The sequence below is a fragment of the Mustelus asterias genome, chromosome 19 (genome assembly GCF_964213995.1).
Source record: "Mustelus asterias chromosome 19, sMusAst1.hap1.1, whole genome shotgun sequence".
In the NCBI taxonomy this organism is placed as follows: Eukaryota; Metazoa; Chordata; class Chondrichthyes; order Carcharhiniformes; family Triakidae; genus Mustelus; species Mustelus asterias.
The window spans coordinates 78,644,066-78,666,855 of record NC_135819.1 but is presented as its reverse complement, the minus strand read 5'-3'; the positions used below and the strand labels follow the sequence as shown (position 1 = coordinate 78,666,855).

General features: G+C 44.8%; 1 protein-coding gene across 2 annotated transcripts in view; it reads left to right on the top strand.

Moving 5' to 3' along the window:
* The window catches only part of rbm17 (RNA binding motif protein 17), a 37,879-nt gene that overhangs the window by 234 nt on the left and 14,855 nt on the right, over positions 1-22,790 (top strand). For both annotated transcript variants that reach the window (XM_078235957.1, XM_078235958.1), the window contains 7 exons: positions 3,122-3,262; positions 5,094-5,210; positions 7,419-7,585; positions 9,033-9,136; positions 9,772-9,828; positions 16,737-16,878; positions 20,445-20,596. In XM_078235957.1, coding sequence (XP_078092083.1) covers positions 3,140-3,262; positions 5,094-5,210; positions 7,419-7,585; positions 9,033-9,136; positions 9,772-9,828; positions 16,737-16,878; positions 20,445-20,596 — 862 coding nt within the window. In that variant the 5' untranslated portion in view covers positions 3,122-3,139. The remainder of the gene's footprint in view (positions 1-3,121; positions 3,263-5,093; positions 5,211-7,418; positions 7,586-9,032; positions 9,137-9,771; positions 9,829-16,736; positions 16,879-20,444; positions 20,597-22,790) is intronic.

The window sequence follows — 22,790 nt, the reverse complement described above, 5'->3', positions numbered from 1 at the left end:
TAATTTAGCGCCTCAGCTCCGGGTTTGTGCAAAGGGGACCCCCAAAAATACACCCCCTCCTCGCCCCCATCATCCCCCCCCTCCATCACCCCCCCCCTCCATCATCCCCCCCCTCCATCATCTCCCCCCCCTCCATCATCTCCCCCCCTCCATCTCCCCCCCTCCATCATCTCCCCCCCCTCCATCATCTCCCCCCCCTCCATCATCTCCCCCCCTCCATCATCTCCCCCCCTCCATCATCTCCCCCCCCCCTCCATCATCTCCCCCCCCATCATCTCCCCCCCCATCATCTCCCCCCCCCATCATCTCCCCCCATCATCCCCCCATCATCTCCCCCCATCATCTCCCCCCCCATCATCTCCCCCCCCCATCATCTCCCCCCCATCATCTCTCCCCCCCATCATCTCTCCCCCATCATCTCTCCCCCCCCCATCATCTCTCCCCCCCCATCATCTCTCCCCCCCCATCATCTCTCCCCCCCCCATCATCTCTCCCCCCCCCATCATCTCTCCCCCCCCCATCATCTCTCCCCCCCCATCATCTCTCCCCCCCCATCATCTCTCCCCCCCCCCCCATCATCTCTCCCCCCCCCCCATCATCTCTCCCCCCCCATCTCTCCCCCCCATCATCTCTCCCCCCCATCATCTCTCCCCCCATCATCTCTCCCCCCCATCATCTCTCCCCCCCCATCATCTCTCCCCCCCCCATCATCTCTCCCCCCCCCCATCATCTCTCCCCCCCATCGTCTCTCCCCCCCCCCATCGTCTCTCCCCCCCCCATCGTCTCTCCCCCCCCATCATCTTCTTTTCCCCCCCCATCATCTCTGCCCCCCCATCATCTCCTCTTTCCCCCCCCCCCATCATCTCTCCCCCCCCATCATCTCTCCCCCCCCCCATCATCTCTCCCCCCCATCATCTCTCCCCCCCATCATCTCTCCCCCCCCCATCATCTCTCCCCCCCCATCATCTCTCCCCCCCCATCATCTCTCCCCCCCCATCATCTCTCCCCCCCCATCATCTCTCCCCCCCATCATCTCCCCCCCCATCATCTCTCCCCCCCCATCGTCTCTCCCCCCCCATCATCTTCTTTTCCCCCCCCATCATCTCTCCCCCCCCCATCATCTCTCCCCCCCCATCATCTCTCCCCCCCCATCATCTCTCCCCCCCATCATCTCTCCCCCCCATCATCTCTCCCCCCCCCATCATCTCTCCCCCCCCCATCATCTCTCCCCCCCCCCATCATCTCCTCTCCCCCCCCCAATCATCTCTTCCCCCCCCCCCATCATCTCCTCTTCCCCCCCCCCATCATCATCTCCTCTCCCCCCCCCATCATCTCCTCTCCCCCCCCCATCATCTCCTCTCCCCCCCATCATCTCTTCTCCCCCCCCCATCATCTCTTCTCCCCCCCCATCATCTCTTCTCCCCCCCATCATCTCTTCTCCCCCCCCATCATCTCTTCTCCCCCCCATCATCTCTTCTCCCCCCCATCATCTCTTCTCCCCCCCATCATCTCTTCTCTCCCCCCCCCCCCCCCCCAACATCTCTCCCCCAATTTCCCTATCATCTAGCCCTCTGTGTCTGACATCTAAACACTGCTAGCCCATATTCTGTATATCAGGACCCCCCATACATCTGTCACACCCAATAACCCCTCACATACTGGGGAAATACTTTGCAATTAATAGATCTGGTTGCCCTTATCAACAATGAAACCCTTTGAACTGTTCTGTATTTTTAATCTTAAAATCTATAACCTGATTGCCTCTGGAAAGGAATGAGACTTGGCAGGTCTCAATACATCAACAGACACTTTGTTGCATGTAGTTTTGATCTTGAGTGCCATTAGAAAGTGTTGCACTGAAGTATCTGCCTCAGTTATTTGCTCTCAGTTGGGTTGTGAACCCTTGCCTTTGTGACTTGCAGCCAAGTGCATCCCTTCCACTTGTTCCCCTTTAACTCTTCTGATTCTCTCTGTTTCTTCTACATCTTTTATTTCCCTGGATGCCTGTGCATTTCAATTCTGCTTTTAAGTAATTTAATCCTGATTCCCTGTAACAGTTGGCTGCTTATTCTGTGTGTGTATTCAAGTTGTTTTTCTGTCTTAAATAGGCGAGGGAGGGTTTAAATGTCAGTTGACTTATGTTCACTTGATATATGCTGCCTGATTTGCTCAGTATCTCTAAACCTTTCTGTTTTTGGTTCAGATTTTCAACATGTAATATTTTTATTTTATGTTCTGAATAGGCTGTCTTTTGTCCTGCATTGCTAGAGGGATGGAGTTTAAAAACAGCGAGGTTATGTTGCAGCTGTATAAGGTGCTGATGAGGCCACACCTGGAGTACTGTGTACAGTTTTGGTCTCCTTACTTGAGAAAGGGTATACTGGCACTGGAGGGAGTGCAGAGGAGATTCACTAGGTTGATTCCGGAGTTGAGAGGGTTGGCTTATGAGGAGAGACTGAGTAGACTGGGGCTATACTCATTGGAATTCAGAAGAATGAGGGGAGATCTTATAGAAACATATAAGATTATGAAGGGAATAGATAAGATAGAAGCAGGGAAGTTGTTTCCACTGACAGGTGAAACTAGAACTAGGGGGCATAGCCTCAAAATAAGGGGAAGCAGATTTAGGACCGAGTTGAGAAGGAACTTCTTCACACAAAGAGTTGTGAATCTGTGGAATTCCCTGCCCAGTGAAGCAGTTGAGGCTTGAATGATTTTAAGGCAAGGATAGATACATTTTTGAACAGTAAAGGAATTAAGGGTTATTGTGAGTGAGCGGGTAAGTGGAGCTGAGTCCACAAAAAGATCAGCCATGATCTTATGGAAAGGTGGAGCAGGCTCGAGGGGCCAGATGGCCTACTCCTGCTCCTAGTTCTTCTCCCTGTGATCCTCCTCTTTCTCCGTGGAACACTGGCTCCTGCTGATCTGTGCTGCTTTTGTCCACATGACCAAATACCAACCCCAATAATTGAATATTTTCACACTGTGTTGGTTAATTGCCGTGGATCACTCAAACCCACTGGGGGATTTGAAATGTTGCCAGAGGCCTGAGTGTTTGCTTGCTGACTTATTACATTTGTAGCTTGATCAAAAGGTGATCTTATTGTCTGTTTTGTCGCAGCTGTAAAGAGAGAGCACAATGTCTCTCTACGATGACTTGGGTGTGGAAACCAGCGACTCAAAGACAGAGGGCTGGTCAAAAAACTTCAAACTGCTTCAGTCCCAGCTGCAAGTGAAGAAAGCGACACTTACACAAGCAAAGGTAACACTTCAAGAAAAGCAAAAACTCAGCTGGTCTGACAGCCTCTGTGGTGAGAGAAACCGAGTTAACATTTCCAGTCCAATACGACCCTCCTTTGGAGAAGAGTTAATCATGTTTCTCTCACCACAGAGACTGCCACATGATTTTGAGCATTTGCTTTTGTTACATCGAGGGTAATACTGTTATTTTTCAGTTCCTTGTTTGTGTTTTCAGGTCAGACTTGAAGTGCAGAAATGTACTTTTAAATATTGCTAAATAAAAGGGACTTCTAATCACTCATTGCATTTTTGAACTGAATGACTAGCTGTGAGGTAGCACTCCCAAAGAGATACTAAAATTAAAGCAAAATACTGTGGATTCTGGTGATCTGAAATAAAAACAGTCGGTGCTGGAGAAACTCAGTCAGTCTGACAATATCTGTGGAGAGAGGAACAGAGTTGACATTTTGAGTCCAATATGAGTCGTCTTCGGAATTCTCTTAAGAATAATATTGAACTTGAAACATTATCTCTGTTTCTCAATGCACAGATGCTGCCAGACTGGCTGAGCTTCTCCAGCACTTTCTGTTTCACCCCCCAAGCGGTATCTTCCGCAGTGTTTCTGTGTTGTGCATTTTGTTTGAGCAGATACCTTAGTAAGTTTGATTAAGTTTATTTATTCATGTGACGAGTCGGCTTACATTTACTCTGCAATAAAGTTGCTGTGAAAGTCCCCTAGTCGCCACACTCCGTGCCTGTTCGGGTAAACTGAGGGAGAATTTAGCACAGCCAATACATCTAACCAGCACACCTTTCGGACTGTGGGAGGAAACCAGAGCATCCGGAGGAAACCCACGCAGACACGGGGAGAAGGTGCAGACTCCACACAGACAGTGACCCAAACCGGGAATCGAACCTGGATCCCTGACACTGTGAGGCAACAGTGCTACCACTGTGTCACCGTGCATTTCAGCTTTGACATTGACAACCAAAATGTTTTGAATCTTGTCTGGACTTTTCTTCTTTGTCTTATGCCTAATATCTACTCAACATTAGCACTGCTGCCTCACAGTGCCAGGGACCCGGGTTTGATTCTCGGCTTGGGTCGCTGTCTGTGCGGAGTCTGCACGTTCTCCCCGTGTCTGCGTGGGTTTCCTCCGGGTGCTCTGGTTTCCTCCCACAGTACAAAGATGTGCGGGTCAGGTTGATTGGCCATGCTAAATTGCCACTTAGTGTCAGGGGGACCAGCTGGGGTAAATGCATGGGGGTTATGGGGATAGGGTCTGGGTGGGATTGTGGTCGGTGCTGACTCGATGGGCCGAATGGCCTCCTTCTGCACTGTAGGGATTCAATGAACACTTGATATGGCATCATTGAATGCGATTGTGTTAAGCTGGTATGAACTGAATTCTGTGTCTTTGTGGAGTGTGAAGACACCAGTTTCTGCTATTGTGCCCGGTTTTCATCCAGTACTTTGCGGCGGAGACCAAGGGAAAATAGGTGAGCGATTCAGGCTCAACTACAAATCCTGGAGGCCAGGTAATCAATGGAAATGTTTTCTAGTTCCCACCCATTTTATGGCAGAAAAAAACATGGCTGGTGGGTAAAGAGGAATGAAAATTATTTTAAAAAGCAAAATGATGGACTGTTTTCAAACCAATGACCTTTATCATTTATTGTTTGCTCAAACACATCATGTGTGCGGTGCTGGTTGTGATAGTGTTTATCAGCAGGAGATATGTTGCTGTCAATGTCATGTAGTGGAATGATTTATTAAAGATCTTCCATTAGTACTTGCTATCTTTTGCTCAAAAGTGGCACTGGTTCTAATTCACGTCTGCCATTGTTTTTAGACCCAGCGTTCAAAGCAGAGCACAGTTTTAGCTCCAGTCATCGACCTAAAGCGAGGCAGCTCTGGGGATGACAGACAGATTATTGACACGCCACCTCACATCGCATCTGGTTTAAAGGTAAGAGTCTCCATAAAGTTTATTGATCATGTCTTTTATTTTTAAAAATACATTCTTGTTGATCCTGCCTGCAGCTGTTGACTCTTTGCTGGAATTATGCTCGGGGTAGGTGCAGGACCACAGATCGAAACATCCCTGGGCCCTCTCCCAAGTGGCTATGCAGAGTACTGAGACCATGACTAATTCAGTGGAGATGACTGGATAGCAATTGGAAATCCTCCGTGATTGTTAGCCCCTTTAGCCTCGGCACCAATCAATACCAGCAGCCTGGTTCAGATCAAGCAGCAGAGAGCAGATGGATTGCATCTTATTTCAAACAAAAGCAAAGAATCATGCATTTGCTTTTCAGTATCTCCGGTTTAATTTTTACCCGTAAGCTACAGTGTTGGTTGCATCCATAGCAGATAGTCTGAGTGTAAAAAGAAAACCACAAACACTGGAAATCAGAAATAATACAGAACATTCTGGGAATACAGAGGCTGAGGCCATGCAGCATATGATAGACATATATATGAACTTTGTGAGTGGGATCCCTCATTGTGAATGTTTTAAACACTATTTCGATGGTTCACTTTTTAGACTTTTTTTAAAGTTTACTTATTAGTCACAAGTAGGCTTACATTAACACTGCAATGAAGTTACTGTGAAAATCCTCTAGTCCCCACATTCCGGCACCTGTTCGGGTACACTGAGGGAGAATTTAGCATGGCCAATGCACCTAACCAGCACATCTTTCAGACTGAGGGAGGAAACCAGAGCACCCGGAGGAAACCCACACAGACACGGGGAGAACGTGCAGACTCCACACAGACAGTGACCCAAGCCGGGAATCGAACCTGAGTCCCTGGCGCTGTGAGGGAGCACTGTGCCACCGTGCCGCCCCATTTGTAAAAATGAATTCTTGAAAAAAAATCAGCTGCAGTAATTAGGATGTGATCTCACTGCTGCAAGGCATAAATATATTGTTCCATAGAGAAACTAGAAACACAGAGAGTAGGCCTTTCAGCCGTTCAACCCTGATGATATCAGGATGACAGGATTCAATTCTGATCCTGGCAGGTGAATTGAAATACTCAACGTTTCCATTTTGACCCAGTTTGGTGTGGCCCTGAACTGAAGGCTGTGACTCCAGCTCGGGGTTGTGTTCAGCAAGTGCTGACCTTCCCCCGTGGCTTATTCTCGATTAATGACCCAGACATTGGTACACAGGGCACAATTTCAAAATGTGCGGATGATAGGAAACTTGGAAACATTGTGTATCATGAGCAAGATGGTGTGGAACTTCGAAAGGAGGCAGACAGGTTGGTGAAATGGGCAGACAAGCAGCAGATGAAATTTGAACGCAGAGACTTGTGAAGTAGGAAGAGCAGAGTACAATTCTAAAGTGGGGGCTGGAGCAGAGGAACCAGGGGGTATATGTGCATAAATCATTGAAGGTGACAGGACAGTTAAGTTAGCGATTAGGGAAGCATATATCATCTTGGGTTTTATTAATAAGGGCGTCGAATACAAAAGCAAGGACGTTATGATATAAAGCACTGGTTCAGCCTCAACTGGAGTATTGCATCCACTTCTGGATGTCACACTTGAAGAAGGATTTGAAGGCATTAGGATGCAGCAAAACTTCAAGAGAATGATTCTAGGAATGAGGCACTTTAGCTTCACGGATTGGAGAAGCTGGGGCTATTTGGCTTGGAAAAAAGAAAGTTCGAGGAGATTTGATAGAATATTCAAAATCATGAGGGGTCTGGACAGAGTAGATGGAGAGAAATTGTTCCTATTGGTGGGAGAATTGAGAACCAGGCGACACAGATTTAAGGCGATTTGCAAAAGAGGCAGTGTTGACAGGGGATAAAACTTCTTTAAGCAGTCAATGGTCAGATTCTGGAATGTACTGTGTGAGAGCGTGGTGGAGGCAGATTCAATTGTGGCTTTCAAAAGGTAATCAGGCAATTATTTATCTGAAGGGGATAATTTGAAAGCCATGGGGAAAGGGTGGGGGGTGTAGCATTAGGTGAATTTCTCTTGCAGAGAGACACTGGGCTGAATGGCCTCCTCTTGTGATGTAACCATTCTGTGATTCCATTGCGTCATTCTTCATGTATGATCTAAGCAGCATACCTGACCATCTAAAGAGGGTCATGTATGTAAAAGGAGGTAGTGTTTGCTTTATTATTTAGCATATCAAATATTGTTACTCCTTCCAAGGATCCTGTACCAAGTGGGTTCTCTACAGGAGAGGTCCTGATCCCACTGGCTGATGAGTATGACCCCATGTACCCAAATGACTATGAGAAAGTTGTGAAACGGCAGCGTGAAGACAGACAACGACAGCGGGAGCTGGAGCGACAGAAAGAAATCGAAGAAAGAGAAAAGTAAGTCTCAGGAAAGATGTGTGTGTTTTCTTGCCTTTGAAGGGACAACGTAAGAGTACTAGCTCGCCAAAAATGTGCCTCCTCTGCATTAGCTTTTCAGGTGGTTTGGTTCATGTTTGAGAGTTCTCCTTCCATGTGCACAGAAAAAATGGCATTGGCTCCATTATGTGATGTGCCAGATTGTCCAACTGGACCTGTTGCCAAGTTTCAGGGCATTTAAATGGTCATTGGATAAACATATGGATGATATTGGAATAGTGTAGGTTAGATGGGCTTTAGATTGGTTTCACTGGTCGGCGTAACATCGAGGGTCGAAGGGCCTGTACTGCGCTGTAATGTTCTATGTTTCAACACTGCTTTCATGTCCCCACTTCTTTTCCTTGCATTTTTCTCGGTGCTACCTGGCAATTCTCTAAATGGAAATCTGAACAGCAGCTTAAGTTTCACAAGGCAGTGTGGGAATGTCTAGCGTGTTGGGTGGATATTTTGTAGAGAAATGGATTTGCGAGTATGAGAGTAAGGTAGTGTACGAAGGGGGGGGGTCTCAATCTTTCTGCCTCTTGGGACCCTACCCCCTGGGGCTGCTGGGTTTCTTTTATGTGGGGAAGTGAAAACAAAGGAGACCTGGTAGATCAATATGGATGCACACAATAGGGCGGATTTGGAAAAATTATTTCCACCACTTCAGACTAAGTGGGCATCAATATAAGATACCACGAGCACATCAAATAAAGAATTTAGAAATAATTTCTTTATTTAGAGGGTGATGTGAAAGTGGAACTCTCAACCACATAGATTGGTTGAAGTTTTAAGAGGAGAACTGACATGTGAATGAGGGAATAGTGGGAGATGGCAGAGCCGATGTATGGGAATAGTGGGAGATGGCGGGGCAGATGTACGAGAATTGTGGGATATGGTGGGACAGATGCATGGGAATAGTGGGATATGGTGGGACAGATGTATGGGAATAGTGGGATATGATGGGACAGATGTATAGGAATAGTGGGATATAATGGGGGACGATGTGCAGAATAGTGGGATATGGCAGGGTAGATGTATGGGAATAGTGGGATATGGCGGGGCAGATGTATGGGAATAGTGGGATGTGGTGGGGCAGATGTACGGGAATAGTGGGATAGGATGGGGGACAGTGTACAGAATAGTGGGATATGGCAGGGCAGTTGTTTGGGAATAGTGGGATATAGCAGGGCAGATGTACGGGAATATTGGGAATCGATGGAGGCAGATGTCATTAAATGGAAGGAAGTCCATGTGAATCACTGATATTGACATTGACCATTTGTGTCCAATAGGCTGCCTCCTTGCTGCGGATTCAGTGTAATTCTATGATTCACCCTGAATATTGACACCATAAATCCTGCAGCTTTGTACACTTGTATAAAATAATATGTACTTTTCAAAGTAATTTCTATATTAAAATATCCAGGCGAAGGAAAGAGAGACATGAACAACCGAGTGGGTTCTCGAGAAGACCAGATCCAGACTCGGATGAAGATGATGATGAAAGAGAAAAAGAGAGGCGAAAAAGAAGTAGGTGCCCTTGTGGTCTTTACAGGGTGGTGCTGTGACTGTTAGATTAGCAGTAAACACCATTGAGAGGAGGTCGAATTGAGGTATGTAAGATGCTAAATGGGATTGACAGGGTAGGTATAGAGCAGATGTTTCCCCTTGTTGGGCATTCTAGAACGAGAGGCTGCAGTTTTAGGCTATGGGACGGCAGATTTAACACAGAAACGAGGAGGAATTACTTCACTCAGTGTTGTGAATCTGTGGAATTCTCTACCCCAGAGTGCAGTGGATGCCGGAACACTGAACAAGTTTTAGGAGCTAGACAGGTTTTTAATTAGTAGCAGGATGAGGGGTTATGGGGAGCGGGCAGGAGGTGAGGCTGAGATGAGATCAGGCCATGATTGTGTTGAACGGTGGAACAGACTCGAGGAGCTGAATTGCCCACTCCTGCTCCGAGCTCTTATGTTCTTTACGGGGTGGTGCTGTGGCTGTTAGTAGGTTAGAAGCAGACTGGTAGAAGTAGACACCATCGCGGTCTTTACAGCGTGATTTTGTGACTGTTACTTCCAATTTCTTTTCACTCTCTGATTGCCATCTATTTCTGCACAGGCAAAAGTTTTCACCCGTTGTAAATTGTTTGTTGTGTTGTATTTTAGGTATGGGAGGAGCAGCGATTGCCCCACCTTCATCACTTGTTGAAAAGGATAAAGAACGTATGTACAATGAACAATGCTATAATCTCAATTTGTTTTGATTGTCAAATATTTTTCTCTGACGTTGGTTAAACATTTTGCAAATGCATACAATGCAGGTCTTGCAAATGTAACGGTGACTTGCAGGTGGTGGTGTTTCCAGCTGCCTGTTGTCTTAGTTCTTGTTTTTATTTTCTTGGGATCGCAGAATTTTTATGTCTAGTTTCAGAATGTTTGTGTCAGGGATCTTGCTTCTTTTCTGTCTTGGAATGTTTTCAGATTTGTGTGTGCGATATCTTGGACATCCTTTGTTGGGGATTTGCACTGACATATATTGGAAAGTGGATTTCCTTGTATATAGGTGTGGCTCACTCACTGATTTTTATGCAGCTCTGAAAATTCGAACATCCGTCCCACGAGGGGGCTCACTGACCTTCCAGTTTCCAGTTTTTGGTGAAGGATCATTACCCTAAGCATTCACGGGCAGCACGGTGGCACTGCTGCCTCACAGCGCCAGGGACCCGGGTTCAATTCCGGCCTCAGGTCACTGTCTGTGTGGAGTTTGCACATTCTCCCCATGTCTGCGTGGGTTTCCTCCGGGTGCTCCGGTTTCCTCCTACAGTCCAAAGATGTGCGGGTTAGGTGGATTGACCATGCTAAATTGCCCCTTAGTGTCAGGGGGATTAGGAGGGTAAATATGTGGGGTTACGGGAATAGGGCCTGTGTGAGATTGTTGTTGGTGCAGACTTGATGGGATGAATGGCACTGTAGATTCTATGATTCTATTCTATGAACTTGTCTTTCCTCTTTGCAGATGCTGATGGCTGTGCTTTGCATTTCCTATTTGTGTTTCATATTCATCGCGTATACGGTTTATCTTTATTTCAAAGCAGATTACTCTGATCTCAAACATACTCATTTTCCATACTGTGTTCAAAGATCATTTGTATGATATTGAAGAAAGTAATTGTCTCTTTAACATACAATAAGTAAACATGTTAAATGCTCGGAAAGATTTATTCACACACAAACCTTCTGGTGAGACATATTTGTGGACAAAGATGTGGAAGCCATAGAAAGGGTGCAGAGGAGATTTACAAGGATGTTGCCTGAGTTGGGGGGGCATGCCTTATGAGGATAGGTTGAGCGAGCTCGGCCTTTTCTCCTTGGAGAGACGAAGGATGAGGGGTGACCTGATAGAGGTGTATAAGATGTTGAGAGGTATTGATCGAGTGGACAGTCAGAGGCTTTTTCCTAGGGCTGAAATGGTTGCCACAAGAGGACACAGGTTTAAGGTGCTGGGGAGTAGGTACAGAGGAGATGTCAGGGGTAAGTTTTTCACTCAGGGTAGTGGGTGCGTGAAATGGGCTGCCAGCAACGGTGATGAAGGCGGATTTGATAGGGCCTTTTAAGAGACTTTTAGATAAGTACATGGAACTTAGTAAGATAGAGGGTTATAGGTAAACCTAGTAATCGCTAAGGTAGGGACATGTTCGGTACAACTTTGTGGGCTGAAGGTTTTCTATGTTTCTTTCTATGAGACCACTCGACTACTTCATTTTGATAATCAAATGCTAGTCAAAGCTTTAAGGAGGCGTTTAATTGTAAAATTAATGGACAATTGAATTATCACTAAGATTAGGTGATGATCTAACAGCTGTTTGCGATGGTCAAAGGGTTTTATTAGGTGGATAATCAGACGGTGGCATAGTAACCTCACAGCCCGGCATATCCCTCACTCCACTATTATCATCAAGCCAAGGATCCCACCCTGGGTCACTGAAGACTGCAGGAGGGCTTGCACCAGGCATATATAAAAATGAGGTGTCAATCTGGTGAAGGCACAACACTCGGTCAGCTATAACCTCTGCACTCTTTCCACATCCAGTTGTGAATGGTGGTGGACGACTAAACAACGAACAGGTGGAGGAGACTCCATGAATATCTCCATCCTCTAGGATGGGGCAGCCCAGCACAGCAGTGCAGAGATGAGGCTGAAGCATTTGCCCAGTGAATGATCCATCACGGCTTCCCCAGCATTACAGTCTTCAGTTAATTCAACTCATTCCGTGATATCAAGAAATGTCCGAAGGCACTGGAGAGTTATGCGCCTGACAGCATCTTGGCAGTAGTACTGAAACTCCGAGCCAAGCTATTACACAACATCTAAAACGCTGACATCCATATGAGATTATGCAAAATTGCCCAGGTATGTCCTGTCCATAAAAAGCAGGATAAACCCAATCCGCCAATTACTGCTCCATCAGCCTCCTCCATCATCACCAAGATGACAGAAGATGTTATTAACAGTATTGTCAAGCGGTACTTAGTCAGGAATAACCTGCTCACTGACTCTCAGATCAGATTCCGCCCGGAGCACTGAGCTCCCCACCTTATTATAGTCATGGACCAAACATGGAAAAAAAGAGCTGAACTGCAAAGTTGAAGTGAGAGTGACTGTCCTTATCATCAAAGCATCTAGTGGCAAGAGGGAACCCTGGCAAAATTAAAGTTAATGGGAATCGGGGAAACCTCTCCACTGGTCAGAGTCCTACCTAACTCGACGAAAGATGATTATGGTGGTTGGAGGCTAATCATTTCATTCCCAGGACATCACTGCAGGAGTTCCTCGGGGTAGTGTGCGAGGCCCAACCATCTTCAGCTGCATCATCAATAACTTCCCTCCATCGTAACACCAGTGGGGATGTTCATTCATTCCTCAATTTCAGCACCATTTGCAAGTCCTCCGACACTGAAGCGACTGTATTCATATGTAGCAAGACCTGGACAATATTCAAGCTTGACCTGATAAGTGGCAAGTAATATTGGTGCCACAAAGTTCCAGGTAGTGACCATCTCCAACCAGAGAGAATCTCCTTGACATTTAATGGCATTGCCATCGCTGAATTCCCCCACTATCCAGCCACTGAATGTTACCAGTGACCAGAAACAGAACTGACCAACCCTGTAACTATTGTGGCTACAAGAGCAGGTCAGCAGCTGGGAATTCTGTAGAGAATAATCATGTCCTAATTCACCAAATCCTGTCCACCATCTACAAGGCACAAATTGGAAGTGCGATGGAATACTCTACACTTGCCTGGATGAGGGCAGCTCCAACAATGCTGAAGGTGTCCCAGATCAACCAGGAGAAACGCAACCTGCTCGCTCAGTACCTCATCCACCACCCTCAACATTTACTCCCTTCACCACCGAGGCACAGTGCAGCAGTATGTAAAAGTAAAGTCTATTTATTAGTCACAAGTAAGGCTTACATTAACACTGCAATGAAGTTACTGTGAAATTCTCCTCGTCCCCACACACCGGTGCCTGTTCGGGCACACGGAGAATTTAGCATGGCCAATGCACCTAACCAGCACGTCTTTCAGACTGTGGGAGGAAACTGGAGCACCCAGAGGAAACCCACGCAGACACGGGGAGAATGTGCAAATTCCACACAGGCAGTGACCCAAGTCGGGAATCGAACCTGGGCCCCCGCAGCAGTGCTAACCACTGTGCAACCGTGTTGCCCATACCACTGTGCTACCATGCCGGCCATGTACATCTTGTACTATGTACAAGATGCACTGCAGCAACTCACCATTGTTCTTTCGACAGCAACTTCCAAACCCTTGACCTCAACCACTAAGAAGGACATGGGCAACACCACCACCTGCAAGTTCCTCTTCAAGCCGCACACTATTCTGACTTGGAACTATGTCGCTGTTCCTGGATCAAAATTCTGGAGATCTCTTCCAAAACAGCACAGCAGATGTACCTGCACCACATTTACTGCAGCGGTTTGAGAAGGTGGCTCACCACCACCGTCTCAAGGCCAAATAGGAATGGGTAACAATTGCCAGCATCACATGAAAATTTAAAAACCGATAGAGAATATCTGTTTCCCCTGGTAAGGCCACCCAGAACAAGGGAGCATAACCTTTAAATTCAAACTCCGATGTGCAGGGTTGATGTCAGGGAGCAGTTCGTCATACAAAAGGGTCAGAGGTCTGGAGTTCTCTCACCCAACAAGCTGCTGAGGTTGCGGGCCAAGTGAGGTTGATAAAATTTAGGGATATCAGGGTATAGCAAACCAAAGCAGGTAAATTGAATTAAAATAGAGGTTAGGCATGATCTAATTGAGTAGTGAAACAGGTTTGAGGGGCTGAATGGCCTCCTCCTACATGATGGTAAGTCTGGGGATTTCTAGGTAATGATGAACGTAATTACATTTCTAACTATGTGATGTGTTAATGTCTGCCAATCAACCTCTATTGAAAATTAACTTATAAATATGATGTCTCAGTCCTTTAAGTTGTGAATTACTTCAGGAGGTTTTAAAGTAGTCTTTTTTTTTTGTTTTCCTTACTTTCCCCTTTCTCACTTTTTCTTTTAGTCCAATCTTTCTCTTTATTTCTCTTTTTCTATCTGCTATGACTTTGAATTCATGCTGTTATTTCACCTTACTTCCCAATCCTTTAATCTCTTGTTTAAGCAGGTACAGGGATAGTTGCCCTGATCATACAGTTCACAGATCCCCAATCCCCCTGCTATGTGATTATAGATGTGCTATTAATCCATTCACTGCCTCGGTAACTTTGGGGGCAACAATATTTTTGAGTGTAAGATGGATGGAGTAAGTCCAAACAATGACAGACACCATTTAGCTCCTGCAATATAGCATAATCTATTGTAATATTCTTGAGGAATTGGGTTTTTTTTTCCTAAAGAATTGTTTTTGTTTTTTCTCCCCTCCAGAAGATGCTGTATCATTTTTGAGTCCAGTTTTACAGTGTGTGGCACCCGTTAGATGTCTTGGTCAAGTGGCCATTATCTGTGTATGAGACTGGATAGTAAGTGCCAGGAGGCAATTTGACAGTGAGGTCTCCCTAGGTTTGAATTGGAGACAGTAATCCGACTGTAGGAGAATCAGCATACATCTGATTTAGAAAAATAATGGGCACGATTCTCTGGCCTCCCAGCTGCGTGTTTCCCATTGGCGGGAGGTGGCGTGCTGTTTGTTAGCGACGGGATTCTCCGGGGGTCCTGCTGCTGTCAATGGGAATTCCCTTTGATGTCACCCCAACCCGGCGGGAAACCTGTGGGCTGGGGGTGCGCTACCGGCGGGACCAGAGAATCCCACCAGAGTGAACGGCTGGAGAATTCTGGCCAATATTATCATTAACAGAGGGTTTGAGTTTAAGAGCCGTGGGGTTATGCTGCAACTGTACAGGACCTTGGTGAGACCACATTTGGAATATTGTGTGCAGTTCTGGTCACCTCACTATAAGAAGGATGTTGAAGCGCTGGAAAGAGTGCAAAGGAGATTTACCAGGATGCTGCCTGGTTTGGAAGGTAGGTCTTATGAGGAAAGGTTGAGGGAGCTAGGGCTGTTCTCTCTGGAGCGGAGGAGGCTGAGGGGAGACTTAATAGAGGTTTATAAGATGATGAGGGGGATAGATGGAGTGAACATTCAAAGACTATTTCCTCGGGTGAATGGAGTGGTAACTAGGGGGCATAACTATAGGGTTCATGGTGGGAGATATAGGAAGGATGTCCGAGGTAGGTTTTTTACTCAGAGAGTGGTTGGGGTGTGGAATGGACTGCCTGCAGTGATAGTGGAGTCAGACACTTTAGGAACATTTAAGAAGCTATTGGATAGGCACATGGAGTACTTCGGGATGATAGGGAGGAAATAGATTGATTTGGGTTTCAGACAAAGCTCGGCACAACATCGTGGGCCGAAGGGCCTGTTCTGTGCTGTACTGTTCTATGTTCTATATGTATAAACAGTGGTTAGAGGAAACAATTCTGTCCATTTTATTTGTATTTTTACTTTTTTCTGAAGAAACGCTCAATATTCCTGCTTTATCTCTCTTGGACTTGAGGCTTTTATTTTATTCTTTCATGAGATGTGGGCATCATTGGTAAAGCCGGAATTTATTGCCCATCCTTAATTAGTGAACAAAATAGGTTTTTGCGGCAATCAGTGATAGTTCCATCGTCACCATTACTGAGACCGACTTTGTTTTCCAGATTTATTCATTGAATTTAAATTCCACTGGCTGCCATGGTGTGATTTGAACCCATATCCTCAGAGCATTAACCTGGACGTCTGGATTACTTATCAGTGACATTAGTGCTGTTCCACGATTTCCCCCTGCGATGTGTGTGTGTGCCCCTTTCCCCCTCTGCGTGGGGCGGCACGGTGGCACAGCGGTTAGCACTGCTGCCTCACAGCGCCATGGACCCGAGGTTCGATTCCCGGCTTGGGTCACTGTTTGTGCGGAGTCTGCACGTTCTCCCCGTGTCTGCGTGGGTTTCCTCCAGGTGCTCTGGTTTCCTCCCACATTCTGAAAGACGTGCTGGTTAGGTGCATTGACCTGAACAGGCGCTGGACTATGGCGATCAGGGGAATTTCACATTAACTTCATTGCAGTGTTAATGTAAGCCTTACTTGTGACTAATAAATAAACTTTAAAACTTTAACTTTATCCTCTGATATTTCGTCCCTATTTGCTATTTCATTATTCTTTGATTCTCTATTAATTCTCTCTGAATCTGAGCTGTAAAAGGCGTCTCAGTCTCCCAAAGAATCCATATTTCCTTTTCTAGCCCTGCTTTCTAATTTAGTTGAGGAATATTGAGTGTAAATAGATTTGCCTTTTACAGCCTCATAAAGATGCACGACAGATGAATGCTTAAACAACCTTCCCCCCCCTCCCAATTATTATTGAAAATCATCTCTACTTTTTAAAGATTTTCTTGTCAATTGCGACCTGCTTCCAAAATAAACTCCCGAAATATTCTGGAGATTTTGCTTTCAGAAACAGAAACAAAAATGCAATTGTTTACTGTGCTTTAAAAATAAAACGTGAGAAGGTCTGATCTTGGATGTTAATTTGCTGTTTCCCTTTGTTTTATACAAGTCATTCCACCTTTCCAGTATGAGGATGAATCTAGATCTCGTAGTGCACCTAGCAAGGCTGCGATACCCCCTCCAATGTATGAGGAGCCAGAGAGACCTCGATCCCCACCTGGTCCCACCAACTCCTTCATTGCAAACATGGGGTAGGTGAAAACTGAAACCAATCTCTTTATCAAAATTGTATGTAGTATGGATTTTCATTAGAATCTCTTACAAATGAAATGGTGGCACAATGGTTAGCGCGGCTGCCTCACAGTGCCAGGGACATGGGTTCAATTCTGGCCTTCGGTCACTGTCTATGTGGAATTTGCATGTTCTCTCCCCACATCTGTGTGGGTTTCCTCCAGATGCTCTGGTTTCCTCCCACAGTCCAGATATGTGCAGGTCAGGTGGACTGGCCATGCTAAGTTGCACCTTAGTATCTCTAGATATGTAGATTAGATGGATTAGCCATGGGAAACGTGTGGGGTTACAGGGATAGGGTGGGCCTGGAGGAGTGAGCTTGGGTAAAATATTCTGTCAGAAAGTCGGTGCAGACTCAATGGGCCGAATGGCCTCATCTGCGCTATAAGGATTCCATGATTCTATGATATTTTGAACAATGCTGATTTATATATGCACATTTCCCAGAGTATATATACTTGCCCCAAAGCGCAGTCTTTTTTTTTTACATGAAATACAGTTTAAATTTGTTCTAAAAATAACTCCCCTCCTAACTCCCTAAATCCTGTCCACCATTTACAAGTCACAGGTTAGACGTGTGATGGAAAACTCTCCACTTGCTTAGAGTGCTGCTCCAACAACACTTGAAGCTTGACATCATCCAGGTCAAAAGCAACCCACTTGATTGGCACCTCTTCCGTCATTTTAAACATTCACACCCTCCACCCTCACTGTGCAGTGGCACCATAACAAGATGCAGCGCTCAACTCACCAAGGCTTCTTCAATAGCACCTTCCAAACCAAAAAATGTACCAAGGGCAGCAGGTGCTTGAGAACATCTCCGCTTGCAAGTTCTCCTCACAGATGCGCACTATCTTGACTTGGAACTATATCGTCATTCCTTCATTGTCACTGAGTCAAAAATCAAAGTTGGGAGACTGACGTGATTGGTGAAGTGTTGATTGTCCACCCCAATCAATTCTACTCGCCATTAAAGTCAATGAGTAATATTGATTGGGGTCCAACCTAAATTTCACCTGATCCTGTGTTCCCGGTTTGGTTAAAATTGCCTTCTATTTTAGAGCGGAAAAGACAGTAAGAGTTACCGTGATTCTGTTGCTAAGTTCTGTTTAGCAGTGGTTTTAATGTATTGGCAACTAGAATTTATTTTTACACAGTTGGAAAGGAAAAGCTTGAAAAATAAAATGAGTTAAAAATAATTTTACGTAAGTGCTGCATGGCTGGCCATCTGAAGAGACTGTGTGCCAAGAACCAAAATACTTTGCTGTTTTAGCTGTATCCATTCCCAAGGTCTAGAAAGAGTGGTTGACATCACTGAAAAGGGCGTGAGGAAAATTGCTCTCAATATAAATGATCTGAATTTGCTTTTAGTGGCTACAGTATTAAAATGTGCTGAGAACGCAGAAAGAAGGATACAGTTAATTGTGTAGCAAACCTTGTGGGGGGAGGGGAGGGGGGGACGGTTGTTCAAAGCAGGTGAGTAGATTATAGCTCTGACAAAGGGTCATCCAGACTCGAAACGTTGGCTCTATTCTCTACAGTAAGAGTTTTAACAACACCAGGTTAAAGTCCAACAGGTTTATTTGGTAGCAAATGCCGTTCGCTTTCGGAGCCAATTATTTGTTACCAAATAAACCTGTTGGACTTTAACCTGGTGTTGTTAAAACTCTTACTGTGTTTACCCCAGTCCAACGCCGGCATCTCCACATCTATTCTCTACCCCAGAGGCTTCAGACCTGCTGAGATTTTCCAGGATTTTCTGTTTTTGTTTCCGATTCCAGCATCCGCAGTATTTTGCCTTAATCTTAGTAGATTGGGCTGCTATATTAGAATGAAACTTAATATGGGTATGCAAGGTGATGCAAATGGTGCTTCCCATTCTAAATAACTGATCATTTTGTTGTTGCTCTCAACCATCAGGTGGCAGTGTTGACCTCAAATATGCCTAAAATCTAGGCAACTTTAGCCTGTGCTAGGGTGTCCAGGGCAGGCATAGACTCTCACTTAGGCTTCAGCCATATTATATTAACATATAATATTTTTCTGGTTTTAGTAGGATTAACTTTATGCAAAATTTAATTTCACATAGAGTCGTAGAGCTTTACAACATGGAAACAGGCCTTTCGGCCCAACTTGTCCATGCCACCCAGTTTTTAACCACTAAGCTAGTCCCAATTGCCTGCATTTGGCCCATATCCCTCTATACCCAACTTACCCATGTAACTGTCTAAATGCTTTTTAAAAGACAAAATTGTACCCGCCTCTACTACTACCTCTGGCAGCTTGTTCCAGACACTCACCACCCTCTGCGTGAAAAAAATTGCCCATCTAGACTCTTTTGTATCAGTCCCCTCTCACCTTAAACCTATGCCCTCTAGTTTTAGACTCCCTTACCTTTGGGAAAAGATATTGATTATCTAGCTGATCTATGCCCTTCATTATTTTATAGACCTCTGTAAGGTCACCCCTCAGCCTCCTACGCTCCAGGGGAAAAAAGTCCCAGTCTATCCAGCCTCTCCTTATAACTCAAACCATCAAGTCCTGGTAGCATCCTAGTAAATCTCTTCTGCACTCTTTCTAGTTTAATAATATCCTTTCTATAATAGGGTGACCTGAACTGTACACAGTATGTTTTACTCACCTGCAAATCTGATGTCATGTGGTAGATAACTACTCCTTCTGCCTAAATTTATATTTTTTTCCAGTCTCCTTGAGGGACCATTTCACAAATAGAGACTGACATTATGATGCAGTTGCGCATCCTGCCCACAGCGGGCTGGCTTGCAATTAACATGGCAACAGTTCTGTGTGCTTCCCTCATGACACTTTTTTGCAGACACATGGATTTAAGTCTTTGGGCGACACCTGGCAATGTTCTTCAAAGTGTGGATCTTAGAATCTTCCAGAAAAGTGTATCTTGTAAAAACGGATTTAAGAAATAACAACAATTTTTATTTATATAGCACTTTTGATGCACGGCACATTACTGCAATGAATTTCACAGGACTGTTACCAACCAAAGATTGACATCGTGCCACATAAGGATTTATTTGGGTAGATAGCCAAAGCTTAGTTAAAGAGAAAGTGTTTCAGATGTGTTTGCAGGAGGAAGCAATGAGAGAGACGGAGGGCTTAGGGAGGACATTCCAGAGTTTAGGGCCTTGGCAGCCAAAGGCTATGAAACTGGACACCTTGGAAATTTGGGCACAATTTCTAGCCTGATGAGATTAAATCTCTGACTGCTGAGTTGAAATGTTCTAAATTCAGTTCCTATTGGCATGAGTCCACAACACGGAACAGCTTGCAATTTACCAGTGATTCTGCAGTCTAACTCACAAAGGCCACTAGGATTGCCAGTGTGGGATAAGGAAATAAGACATTTGGCCCAGCAGGGAATGCAACTCGAGTGTTTTCTGGTCGCGTAGAGTGAAGCTTCAGACAAAGAGGCAGCAAACTGATAAAGGTGCATCCACCGATTCCAATGGCTGTTTTCTTCAATTTACAAGCATCCTTCTTTCTTTCACAGGGGCACGGTGGCACACAAAATTATGCAGAAATATGGCTTCCGAGAGGGGCAAGGCCTAGGAAAACACGAACAAGGGTTGAGCACAGCACTGTCAGTGGAGAAGACAAGCAAACGTGGAGGAAAGATTATTGTTGGTGATAGTGCAGAAAAAGGTACCCGCACCCATGAGACTGAACTGGGTTTAATATTAATGATCTTGTCAAAACTACCATACCTGCAATTAAAAATATCGAATGAGAATTATTAATGCAATAATGAACTCCATATACCTTTTTATAAATTTGTGTTGATTTAAAACTTTTTCCAGTCAAGGTTGTGGTTGTTCACTAAGTGACACATTTGTGTCAATTCATACTTAGCATTTGAATACTCCATCTTCCATATGCAAACTTCACGGGAGAACAGAAGGGCTAAATCAGTGGGTGCCAGCAGTGATTTAAAAATATCAGAGCAGCGCTTTCTAAACTCACATTGGAGAAATGTATTACGCAGACACTATGTATAGTATCTCTATTAAAGGGACATTATAACTTCATTTTTTTTCACTGAAAATCACTTTATAGATTATCGCAAAATTTCTTTTTAAGATTTTCTCTTGGGATGTGAGCCTTCTGCATTTATTCCCTGTCCCTAATTGCCCTTGACAGGGCATTTAAGAGTCAACCAATTGATCTGGAATCACATGTAAGTCGGATAAAGACAGCAGATTTTCTTCCCTAGGGGACATTATTCAGCCAAATGGGTTTTTATGACAATCGACAAAGGTTTCATGGTCATTATGAGACTTTTAGTTCCAGATTTTTATTCAAATCAGATCTCACCATTTGCCTTGGTGGGATTCGAACCTTGGTCCCCAGAGCATTAACCTGGGACTCTGCAATACTAGTCCAGTGGCAATACAGCTACGCCAGGGCCTCCCCAACTGTTATGAAAAATGTTCCCGTTTTCAAACTTCCAGACATTTTTTATTTGCTTTTAATGATCATAATTTGATCACTTGTAATTTCCCTGACCTTTCTGATGACAGGAATAAATTCAGGTTAAATCATTAGTGTTTTCAAAGCAAGCTGCCTCCTGAAGCTGCTGTCTTCAGTAAGACTCTCCAGCACTGTATGTTGATGTGTTTGTGAGAAGAATGCATAACTTACAATAACTGGGAGACACCTTGGTATAAACGGTTAAAATCACTTGGGATATCGGAGCGGAAAAGACCTCAACAATTGGCCTCCAATTTTAACAATAAATATGTTAAATGTTGTTCATCTAAAATTCAGTTCACTATTTAGGTTGATAGGCTATGCACAATTGACCCTGGTGTCAGGGGGATTAGCTAGGGTAAATGTGTGGGGTTATGGGGATAGGGCCTGGGTGGGATTGTGCTCGGCACAGATTCAATGGGCAGAATGGCCTCCTTCTGTACTGTAGGTAAATATGATTTTGATGTGCTTTCTCTTTTTTCTAAACACTTCCAATACAGAACTCCTACCAATGCAAATGTCAGTAGAATTTTGTTTGCCATTCACTGAGATAAATAAAATAGGCAATGTGCTATCTTGCAACTGTTTTGACTTTAATTTAACTTTTCTTTGGCTTCATTGAAATCACTGGGGTGGGTGAAAAGTTGAAATCATTAGATGTACTTTTCAAAAAAAGTACTAATGTCTCATCCCCCTCATGTACTCCCAACATTATAGATTTATTTCTGTTTCTCCCTGTCCCTTTCAGGTCCTTTTTATAACATGCACTGCTCGTTCAACCAGGATAAAATTCCAAGAAAAAATACTAAGCATACCTGGCCTCACCCTATGACTCAACACCCAAGTGACTTACATGACCTGCTTTCTGTGTCTTGTCTCTCTTGGGAATCATGTCACAGAATGGTTACATCACAGAAAGGGATCATTCAGCCCATTCACTCTGTGCTGCCTCTCTGAAGGAGCAGTTCGCATGGTCACCCCTCCATCTTCTCTCCGTCACCCTTTATTAATAGTAATCCAATTCCCTCTTGTGAACCTCGATTGAACTTGCCTCCACCATACTCTCAGGTATTGCATTTCCAGATCCTAACCACTCACACTTTTTTCCCTTTGTCGCCATTGCTTCTTTCACCAGTTATCTTAAATTTGTGCCCTCTTGTTCTCAATCTTTCCACCAAGAGGAACAGTTTCCCTCTCTCTCTCTGGACTCCTCTTGATTTTGCACTCCTCAGCACCTTGCACGGAGATACTCGCCAGTGTTCTGTCCAGTGCATAAATTATGCAGTGTGCCTTTAGGATACTGTGACCTTTACCATTTATCTTCCCAGATTAAATTATGCTTCAATAAAACTTGGTAAGATGACAGTAT